This window comes from Gekko japonicus, unplaced genomic scaffold, assembly GCF_001447785.1.
Source record: "Gekko japonicus isolate JY-2015 unplaced genomic scaffold, Gekko_japonicus_V1.1 scaffold6460, whole genome shotgun sequence".
NCBI lineage: Eukaryota > Metazoa > Chordata > Lepidosauria > Squamata > Gekkonidae > Gekko > Gekko japonicus.
Window position 1 is genome coordinate 7,933 of NW_015165451.1, and position 11,526 is coordinate 19,458.

The following is an 11,526-nucleotide window of genomic DNA, read 5'->3' on the forward strand; positions in this document are numbered from 1 at the left end:
ATTTCCCCCTCAGCATTTCCAGCCATGGGATCCTACCTAATATTTCTCTGAGTTTTTTTAAATCAGCTTTCCTGAAGTCCAGGATACGAGTCCTACTATGTCCTGGTTTCACATCCTTCTCTATGTCAAATTCCAAGCTGACATGGTCACTATTCCCCAAGGAATTCCCACAACATTCACTTCATCAACCATTTCTTCCCTGTTAGTCAGGATTAAATCTAGGATGGCAGATCCTCTGGTTCCCACCTCTACCTTCTGATAGATGAAGTTGTCCGCAATACTATTCTGGAATCTGTGGGATGCCCCATGTCTAGCAGAGTTAGATTTCTAGCAAATATCTGGATAGTTGAAAAATATTTATATAAAATATAATATATATAATTTATTCAAACATTTATCAATATAAAAGACCACCCTGCACCTTCCACTAGACAGAGTTGCACATTAACATTGGTCGCCTCGAGAGGGGTAACAACTAAATTGGATTTTCCGGACCATAAAACAGTTAGGCCAGCTTGACCACTGTCAGGTTCAACAGCACGCAGGTCCAAACATACTCTTCAGGAAAAGTTATGATTTATTGGAATACTGTTCTGTTGCCAAGTAGTACAGTTACATTGTCAGGAATAACGATTAGTGCAAGGGACTCAATACATATACTCTGATGCCTCACATAGCTAAGCAAATGAAATCCAAGCACACGCGCGGGAATTCTCCCGGCGGGACATTACATCATAAATGGGAGACTCACCCCACCCCCCAGAGAGCAGAAATATTCACACCGATAGTGGAATTCAAGCCCTCCCTTCTCTTCAAGGTTACACTGATAGCGCTGTCTGGCTGAGCCAGTTTGCACGGGCAAAAGAGCACCTCCCTTATGTTACCCACAGTAGCTAAGCAAAGCAAGCATGCGCGCATGTGCAAAGGTTAGGGACGAAAGAAAACGAAGAAAGCATGGCAGCTAGCTGACAACCACGTCCATAGCGAGACTAGCTTTAAGAGCTGGTGCAGAATGCACATTAAACCCCCCCCCCAGCCAAATCTCACACTGAGCCCAGGTCTCTTGGAGCAAAATTATGTCATATCCACTTAGGAACTGTTTAAAATCGGGGTCACTAGACTTATTTTTCCAACCTGTGATGTTCCTGGAGAGGAGCTTGATATCTGGCGAGGAAGAGGTCTCAATCAGTCAATCAGCCTTTGTCAAAAGCTCTAGAGACCTATCAGCATCAGAGCAAATGCAGATTCCTGCTACTCTTGTCTCGCTAGACTCAGCAGCCAACCCTAAAAACAAGTTCGGGGAGTGACCAGTAATCAGCGGCTGGACATCATCAATTCCAGGTGAGTCCTCAGTTGGAGATTGTTTAGAAGGTGTAGGGGTTAAGCTGTGACACTCCGGCCTCTCAGAGACTACTACATCCACCTCAAATGTCCATGAGAGCTGCTGTTGATCAGGTTTTGCTCCAGACATTCAATTCTATCCAGGATCCATTGTTGGCCCTGCTCAGGCAAGCCCATATACTCCTCCTGTATGTTTATATCCATCACCTCCTCCTCCGGCAGCCCTTCCTTAGGGGAGGAGGCAGGCTTAATAATTGGAGATGAGTCTTGGATAGCTGGGTCTTTGTCAGTGTTGCTCCTGGCAGCTTCCCCCTTGAGCCATTACATCTCGTCTTGGAGTCATGTAGACAGTTGGTTGTTGCTTCCCTAGAGACCAAGCTTAACGGCGATAGGGAATACTCCCTATCGGGTAGGGAATACTCCTTTTGACTTCAGGGGATCCTTGTTCGAAGCAAAGCTGATGGAATCTCGGGGGAGCCAAAAGTCAGTATAACTCTCTGAGCCTGCTTAAAACTGCTTAATATTTCTAAATCTTTTAAGTTAATCATTCTTGTTTGGTTCCCCATCAAAGCCATTAAATGTCTCTTCATTGCTGATTTTGCATACCAGGAAGGGATAAGGCCATTATATTTACACACAATCAAGCTGATCTTAGTGGGCTGCAATACTAGTTGGTACTTCCTATTAATAACATCCAAGCTGGGCATCGCCATCGCAGCTTTGATTTCACTAGCCGCACGTACATAATTGATGGACTCAGATTGTCTAATCTCAATACGTTCTCTACTCCTGAGAGCATTGGTTGCCTCCCTTTTATTAATATTTATTTATTTTATCTTTTTTTTATTTAACCGATTATTCAAATCGTCTGTTTTAGAGTGCAGACATCCAAGTATTTTACAAATATGCTCCACTGTTTTTGCAACGAGAAGTGTTAAGTGTGAGCAGTCACTTTCTTTGCCTGCTTCCAGTTCTTCAACCCCATTAAGCAATTCAGGTCGACTTCTAGTTGACTCAGCATTAGCTGCCACGCCCTCCAGGAGAGAAAAAAAAGCTGCTGAATTAGCCGAAGGAGCAGAAATATCAGGTGAGTCATTTAGACCTTCCAACACTAAAAATCAGTTTGTAGTAGGTACTTGAATTGAATAAAAGTAATCCGTTTTCAGTTGTTTAGAGACCCGGGGGGAGGGCGAGAACCCCCTACTTCTCTCCGCCGTTTACTTGTTTTCATAGTAAGAGAAAATTACAGTCCATAAGAAAGCGGCTGGCAGAGTAAACAGGGCAACCTACAGATAAAAGTCGGCCGGTCTCATAACAAAGTCAGTTCAAACTGAAACAAACTTCCCATTCCAATTAATGTCAAAGGAGGTACTGCTGTAATCTAGTATTCCAGGAGGCGTCCGTAGAAAGAAAATACTGCTTTCAGACTCTAGAAATAAACATGCACTTCGTTCGGCTCAGCTCAACGCCTTGCTAAAGGCTTACTAAGATAATAAGCCTTAAAAGTGGCAAACTACGAGGCATAAGGCTTAAAAGAAAATAAAAGATAAAAAGCGGAGGAGCTGAAGACGAAAGGAAGGAGATGGTTCTCCGGCAACCGGAAGTTTTCACTACAAAGAACAGTTCTTACCTGATACAGCCCCACAATGGTTTGAGTCACAGCAAAAATCAAGTTAATGTTTTTCTGGGAGAGCTTATCAGTCATCAGGCCAAGGGATGGATAATCCTAGAGATGGGGGGGGGGGGAGAACACCAATTAAGTCACCTTAGGATGCAGGGAAAGAACAATAGCTAGGCTGCATGTTGGGAAACAGACATACTTATCTCATTTACTTGACTATCAAAACCTGATCCAGTTATATCCTCACAGATGTCATCTCTATACCCAAACACATACACAGAAGCCGAATTCCAGACATCCACTCCACTCTCCCAAAGCGACATTACACTCAATGCAGCGAGCGTCAGCCTTTCCCAGTCTTGGCACCCACTCTGTGTAAGACCCACTTGTTGGCAGAATGCCTTTGCAGCACTTAGGACATGGAACTTTATTAAACGTAGCAAAAACTTTATTTATGGAACAAACAAACTTGGTAGGAAAGAGAAGAGATAAACCTCGCTGCTTTACTGAGAGAGTTCTAGAAGAAAAACCTCTGCAGTCAGACGAGGAGCTCTTTTTGTTACTTGTGTGCCCCCTATGACTTGGGGGGGGGTATTTCCACACATTTTGCTCCCTCTAGTGGTTGATTCGATATTACACATCACTGCATGTCCGGCATGGTCCTTGTTCGGATGACGTCTCCACGAAATGAATAGACATTCCGGAGAAGTTCGTCGACAATCACCACAATTTTAAATGGACCTCTTTGGAATTTATATATGTTTATATGGATGCAAGAATTAGTGTTGTGATTACTCCATTTGTGTGTGTGTAGCGCTTCATTATAGCTTCTCCTCCTTGTAGTTTTGGTCATTTGAGGCAGTGACTCTTGTTATTAGACAACGTGGGACTGGCAACCCTCGCTCTTAACCACCACCCCACGCCGGCTCGTACTTCCCCTTCCTGCGTTAAGACCAACTTAGAGCATTAGTAGGTGGTTATTAGAATTCAAAATTGTTTTGTTCAAGCTGTATGTCAAGTCCACCAAGCTCAAACACCAAAAGCGATATTCTAGAAATGTAACACAAGCTACAGCATAATGTCATTTGCAGAGGTTGGTCCCTGGGCCCCATAGCTAGGAGACTGCCCTTACTAGTGTGGTGGAAGCTGCGTAGAAGTTGTTGCTGTCGATATGGCATTGCCCGTCATTGGGCGTTACAATTCCCGCCAGTCTCCCGTCTAAAGCGATGTGTGTCTTGGCGTCCGTAGTGAAAACCAACAAGTGGGAGGCTTCTGGTCTCCAGCCAATCTTCTCCTGTGGCAAAATAAAAACAGCAGCGGGGTCTCCACAGTGGCAAAGCTCAGAACAGAAGGGCACAGACTCAAAGCCGATAGGGGCAGACGAGCTATTCTCTGCAGTTAGGGTGGGGAAAGCGTGATCTTCCTCAGTGCCCAAGATATCCAGGAGGCTGTGGGTCAAAAGCCAAGGGGGCCCCTTCTACAGACTCATGAACATGGGGCACAATCCACTGGGGAGCTGACTGAGATGGCAGGGAGTTTTGGGCTTCCATTTATTTCAACATGCATCCATGCACTTTGTCACACCTCCCACAGTGTTACCCATTCAAACTCTAAGTTCAATGAGATAAAAACGGGCACTGTGTTATGCTGTGAGTCCAAAATGTTCTTCTGCAACTTGCTCTTTTTTTGCCACTGCTCTCAAGGAAGAGTCAGACGATCCTAGAAATGCACTAGTACACATGTTGATTGTATCCAATGTTCCCTCTAAGCTGTGGAGGCTTGTGAGCAAAAATTCTACTTTATGAGCACCTGGCATTAAAGTTGTGAGCGAGCAATTTGGCTACTGCATGAATTAGTTTGCTCTCAAGCCATCCTTCATGAGCTAAGACAAAAATGTCTTAGAGGGAACACTAATTGTATCCAGTGTTCCCTCTAAGGTGAGTGAGTGTGAGCTAGCTCACAGTTGTTTAGTCTCCGGCTCACACATTTTTGTCTTAGCCCAGGAAGGATGGCTCCAGAGCAAACTAATTTATGCAGCAGCCAAATCGCTCGCTCACAACTTTCATGCCAGGAGCTCACAAAGTAGAATCTTTGCTCACGAGACTCCACAGCTTAGAGGGAGCATTGATTGTATCTGGGCTCCTCTATTTTACCCTCACAGCCAGAACCTTCTGAAGTAGATTAGGCTGAGTTAGAGAGAGAAGGGGAGAGGGAGAGAGCAACTGGACCAAAGTGTATAGCCTCTGTAACTCCATCTTTGTTACAGGCTGGTGCTTCCCCTTTAGCTTTGAGAAGGGACAGCTGTCAGGCCATGCCCAAGAGAATGTTTTTCTCTCTCATGTTAGCAGCTCTTATCTAGGAAGCCTGATTTGTTTTCTCTCACCAGAAGACACCAGGCGCAGGATGGCCTGCCTCATTTCAGTGTTTGGGCTACCTTGATTAATAATTTCTTGACTCGTAGCCAGCAATTAGGGTATAAGATGCTTAGTTTTAGCTATGCGTCTCGAGGGGCCCAGTCACACGGGCAGGAAAATGCGGGGGGAAGCGTGGCTGTTTGCCCTGGAGCAAAATAACGTGCGGCTGCGCGAGCAGACATCCCATAGAGGTCCCATCCAGGTCCCGTGGTTATGGGGAGGTGCCGATCACAGGACAATCCTGCGGCGGGGCAAAGAAGCGGCCTCCCTAGCAAAAGGCTCCGCGTGTTTAACCCCCTCCAGGGCTGCAGAGGAATGCAAACTGTGTCCTCTGTCCGGTCCCCTCTAGGAGGAGCTTCAGCCAGGCCGCCCTCCCACCACGCCCCCCTGCACCTCCCCCTCTGCCGCCCGGTGCAGAGAGTTCCTCTATCGCAGGCCAAGCCTGGAGTGGGGGGGGGTACGGAAAAGAGGAGGGGGCTATGTGGTTTGTTTTTAAATGAAGTGTGCGCATGCGCCATTGGGTGCTTGTGCGCATCCCATGGAGACTTGGGGGAAAAAACCTTTTAGTGACAGGACATGGGCAGGCGCCGGATGCCACGACCTACCACCGGAAACGCGATCGGGCGCCCACCCTTGCCCTGCTGTTTCCGGAAACGAGTACCTCGGAGGTACTAGTTTTTTACCCCGCATCTTCGGCGGGAAGCCTCGGGTTCGCCACGGGAGCTCTACGTTTCCCAGATGTGGCGCTGCGATCGTGCCCGGAAAAGCCGCCTATCTTCCGTCTCTGTAGCGTGCCTAATGCTCCGTGTGACCGCAGCCGAGGTCTGTCTAAGTTTCACTGTGTGCGTGTGCGTTCGAGACCCAGCAGATGGGAACTTAGCCCGCTGATTCTGTAAGTTTGATCCCTGCTTATTAAAATCTCCATGAAAGCAAACCCAGATCTCGCATATCGTTTCCATGAGATTTCTGCCAACCTGGAGCTCGTGGCCAGAGCCCCAAAGACAAAGTCATCCAGCAAGCTTCCATGGCAGAGTGGGGGTCTGAATCCCAGGGTTTCTGGACTGAACTGCTTTTCCCATGTGGGTTATGTTTTCATAGTCCACTCTGGTCTTAATTTTGCAATACAGGCCCACAACTGACCCAGCCACCCAAGGACCTTGGAGATACTGAACAGCAGCACTGACTGGGAATGGGGAGGGGGGACCATGCCACAACACTAGAGCATCTGGCCAACACAGAGAAAGTCCTGGTTCAATCCCCAGAACCTCCGGTAGAAAGGCTGATGTGAAGATGATATTAAAAGCCACCATTTGAGACGCTGGAGCAATGCTCCCTCTAAGCTGTGGAGTCTTGTGAGCAAAAATTCTACTTTGTGAGCTACTGGTATTGTGAGTGAGTGATTTGGCTACTGCATGAATTAGTTTGCTCTGGAGCCCTCCTTCCTGAGCTAAGACAAAAAAAACCCTGTGAGCCGGAGCCTAAAAAACTGTGAGCTAGCTCACACTAACTCAGCTCAGAGGGAACACTGCCCTGGAGTGCTGTTCCCATCAAGAGTGGACCACAGTGACACTGAGAGGCCAAAGGTCTTACTCAATAGCTTCATATGGAGCAACAGCCCAGCTCCTCAACCCACATAACCCCACTGACCCATGGCAAAGGGCAGGCTCTTACGTCACAGACAATCGCTTGGATGATGGCATCGAACCCTCCTTCAGGTGCATCACGGTTCCTCGAAACCTGCTGCTTCTTCACCTCCTCATTGAAACGCTTCACCTTGTCCGTGAGTGCCAGAACGTGCTTATAGCCAAACATGGGTAGGCAGCGGTTATCTGGTGGGTTCAAGCTAGAAAGCAGTGGAGACAACTTAGGACAGGAACAGGGAACATAAGAAGATAAGAGAAGCCAATGTTGGATCAGGCCAATGGCCCATCCAGTCCAACACTCTGTCACACAGTGGCCAGAAATACCAGGTGCCATCAGGAGGTCCACCAGTGGGGCCAGGACACTAGAAACCCTCCCACTGTTGCCCCCCCCAAAGCACCAAGAATGCAGAGCATCCCTTGCCCCAGACCGAGAGTCCCTATCTATACCTTGTAGCTAATAGCCACTGATGGACTTCTGCTCCTAAGAAGATAAGAGAAGCTATGTTGGATCAGGCCAGTGACCCATGCAGTCCAACACTCTGTGTCACACAGTGGCCAGAAATACCAGGTGCCATCAGGAGGAGGGCCACCAGTGGGGCCAGGACACTAGAAGCCCTCCCACTGTTGCCCCTCCCTAAGCACCAAGAATACAGAGCATCACCTGCCCCAGACCATGACTTCCTATCTATGCCTTGTGGCTAATAGCCACTGATGGACTTTTGCTCCATATGTTTATCCAATTCCCTCTTGAAGCTGTCCATGCTTGTAGCCGCCACCACCTCCAAGAGCAGGGATCCCTGGATTCATCCCGAACTCCCCTCTCCCACTGTTGTACACACCCGTTCCTCGAAGAAGAAGAAGAAGAAGAAGAAGAAGAAGAAGAAGACTCTCCAAAATGCAGACATCTTGGGGGAGGGGAAGCTCTTATGTTAATGAGCAGTAGGTAAGATCTCTGCCTCTCCTCAGTTCTCTGGCATCCACAGAGGAAATGGGGGAAGGTTGAGGAGGCAGAAGCAGCTCAGCATATATCCTGACAGATAGTCTCTGAGTTCTCTGACAGGCACAGCAGAGCAGAGGGTAAATCGTGATGACAAATTCAGGCAAATATTTTTGATACCTGAAACATACTGGGTTCAGACACGTAGAAGTGATCAGCTCATAGTTTATTAGTGATTCAGCAAGAGGAGGAGGAGGAGATTGGATTTATACCCTGCCCTTCACTACCCAAAGGTGTCTCAGAGCGGCTTACAAACTCCTTTCCCTTCCCCTCCCCACAACAGACACCCTGTGAGGTAGGTGGGGCTGAGAGAGCTCTTGACAGAAACTGCTCTTTTTCAAGGACAGCTCTTATCAGAACTACGGCTTGCCCAAGGTCATCCAGCAGGTGCAAGTGGAGGAGCGGGGAACCAAACCCGGTTCTCCTAGATTGGAGTCCAGGCACTGAACCACTACACCAAACTGGCTCTCAGGAAAACATCTCCTTCACCAACACGGCTGTGTGAACCAAAACAAGGGCTTTGCGAGAGCTGCCTCCTGGCCTGCCGTGTGCAAGCAAGACTTTGGCCAGCAGGAGTGAGGTTGCCAACAGCCACGTGGAGGTCCAGAGATCGCCCAGAATCGCAGCTGGTCTCCAGGCGACAGAGATCAGTCCCCCTGGAGGAAATGGCTGCTTTGTCGGGGGGGACTGTATGGCCTTGTGCCCCACGGCCACCACTCCCCTCCCCAAACCCCGCCCTCCACAGGCTCCACCCCCAAAATCTCCAGGAGTTTCCCAACCCAGAGTTGGCAGCAGAGTGTACAGAGTGCTTCTTTGGCACACTTTCATCTCCCATCACATAGGTTTCTCAGAGGGCTTTTTTTTCCCTTTCCGAAATGCCACAAAACCAATGGGGCAGGGAAGCTGTAGGACAACTTGTTAGATCGCGCTAACAAAGGACTCGTAGAGTGATTCAGCAAGTGATTCAGCTTTATTGGAAGTAACGAACAAGCACTAACTCAGTAAGAAACCAGAACAGCAAACAGTGGGAGCTATGCTCCTTTTAAACATAACCGGGCTAATGTAGCCACGCCTATTTACAAATAACAACCAATGAGATTGCTAGTTTAAGAACCAATGGAAGTCTTTCCCTCGCAGGGACAAGGCACAGTTCTGATTGGTCGCTGTTGCAGAGCGACCAATAGGAAGTTCGTTCAGTGGAGCCCTGGTTTGGCTCGAAGCTTAACATGGGAGTCCTATGAGGTGATTCATGTAAACGTTTCAATACATTACAATTCCTCCCCCCTAAGTTAAGACAACATACCCTTGTTTATTATTTACATACAGTTAGGTCAATCATTGTACATCAGTTATTCCAACATTAATTACACTCATAGTCCTTCAGATAAGTCGGCATTTGCCGCGAACGCTGGGACCTGCGGAGCGGTGCAGGCACCACGGGCAGACAAGGTTGTGGGTCAGAGTGGGGTTCACTACAGCCTGGATCAGGCACAGACTCGACTGGGATTTCAGCCCCGCACACAGGGTTCTGCCCTGACTCGGGGACAGTACCGGGCCTTTCGGTACTCACCGCCTGCTCTGGGGGTGTCCACTCGACATCAGGGGATTCAGCCGTCGGAGAGTCAGCGCTGTCCCTAGCCCAACGTCTCCTTAACTGATCTATGTGGCGCCGCCATATTCGACCGTCAGCTAACTGCACCACATACATGCGAGTACCCACAGAGTCGGATATAACCCCAGGAAGCCACAAGTGCCCGTTTGCATAATTCCGTGCGAAAACCTTGTCCCCCGCGCTAACAAAGGACTCTTAGAGTGATTCAGCAAGTGATTCAGCTTTATTGGAAGTAACGAACAAGCACTCAACTCAGTAAGAAACCAGAACAGCAAACAGTGGGAGCTATGCTCCTTTTAAACATAACCGGGCTAATGTAGCCACGCCTATTTACAAATAACAACCAATGAGATTGCTAGTTTAAGAACCAATGGAAGTCTTTCCCTCGCAGGGACAAGGCACAGTTCTGATTGGTCGCTGTTGCAGAGCGACCAATAGGAAGTTCGTTCAGTGGAGCCCTGGTTTGGCTCGAAGCTTAACATGGGAGTCCTATGAGGTGGTTCATGTAAACGTTTCAATACATTACACAACTGGTCTGCAGAACCACACAGATCAGTTGCCCTGGAGAAAAGGGCAGCTTTGGAGGGTGGGATCGGGCCTTGCCGAGGTCTCTCCCCTCCCCAAGCCCCACTTCCCGTGGGCTCCACCGACAAATCTCCAGGTCTTTCCCAACCTGGAACTGGCAACCTTGGCGGCGAGGCAAACTAGAGTGAGGTGGCAAGCGGCAGGAGACCCCCACTAAAGGCTGCGTCGCTTTGCAGTCTGGCAAAGAGGGAACCAAAAGGAGCCTTTTGCCCACATCATGGTTGACTTGGGAGAGACTGAACGGATGGGGCCAATGGGGCTGTCTTTTTAGCCGATGCTCAGATGAAGAGAAATCAGACGCCCCTAGTTAAACAGTTTGTTGTCTGCCTTAGGTCATTGTCACACCTGAGACTCATACCTCTTCCAGGGCTCTTTTTGTAGCAGGAAATCTCCCATCAGATAGGTTTCTCAGAGGGCTTTTTTCCCCTTTCCTAAATGCCACAAAACCAATGGGGCAGGGAAGCTGTATCAAACCCGGTTCTCCCAGATTGGAGTCTGCGCACTTAACCACTACACCAAACTGACTCACGAGAAGAAGAAGAGATTGGATTTATCCCCCACCCTTCACTACCCAAAGGTGTCTCAGAGCGGCTTACAAACTCCTTTCCCTTCCCCTCCCCACAACAGACACCCTGTGAGGTGGGTGGGGCTGAGAGAACTCTGACACAAACTGCTCTTTTTCAAGGACAGCTGTGCCAGAGCTTGTGACTGACCCAAGGTCACATCAGCAGGTGCAAGTGGAGGAGTGGGGAATCAAACCCGGTTCTCCCAGATTAGAGTCCGCACACTTAACCACTGCACCAAACTGGCCCTGTGTTACCATTATACACTTTGTGTGCCACAGGCAGAAGTGGGGGCCAGTTCCATGTTTGTGGGGGGGGACCTGGGCAGACAGCGCACAGGGTCCCCCATCTGTCCACTACCAAGCCCCCTAGGCCTTTCTTTCCACCCCCACACCTACATGCCCCTACCTGCCCACACATTCTTCTTCTGCTTGCAAGCCCCCCCACCGGCCATCCTCCGTTGCACTACACCACCTTGCCATTGCCCCCAGGGAGTGCCACCACTGTACACCACCCACATGCCCTTCCTCAATGACCCTGGGCAATTGAGAGCGCAGGTACACACAGGGCCGGCTCGCTCACTAGGCAAGCTAGACTCTCGCCTATAGCGCGGGCCCATCATGCGGGCGCCGGACTGAGCCACCCTCCCCCCCCACCAAAAGCCCCCTGCCCCTGGCAAAAGCTCGCGCCGCACGCACAAGCCACCACCTGCAGCCACGGAGCAGCTCTCGTGTACATGCAGTTAATCTG

General features: G+C 49.1%; 1 protein-coding gene across 1 annotated transcript in view; it reads right to left on the reverse strand.

Annotated features, from left to right (window-relative positions):
* Positions 1-11,526, reverse strand: part of LOC107109989 (integrin beta-3-like) — a gene marked incomplete at both ends in the record, with an annotated part of 25,717 nt that overhangs the window by 7,109 nt on the left and 7,082 nt on the right. Inside the window, 3 exons of the mRNA XM_015410698.1 lie at positions 2,972-3,067; positions 4,095-4,256; positions 7,048-7,219. Coding sequence (XP_015266184.1) covers positions 2,972-3,067; positions 4,095-4,256; positions 7,048-7,219 — 430 coding nt within the window. The remainder of the gene's footprint in view (positions 1-2,971; positions 3,068-4,094; positions 4,257-7,047; positions 7,220-11,526) is intronic.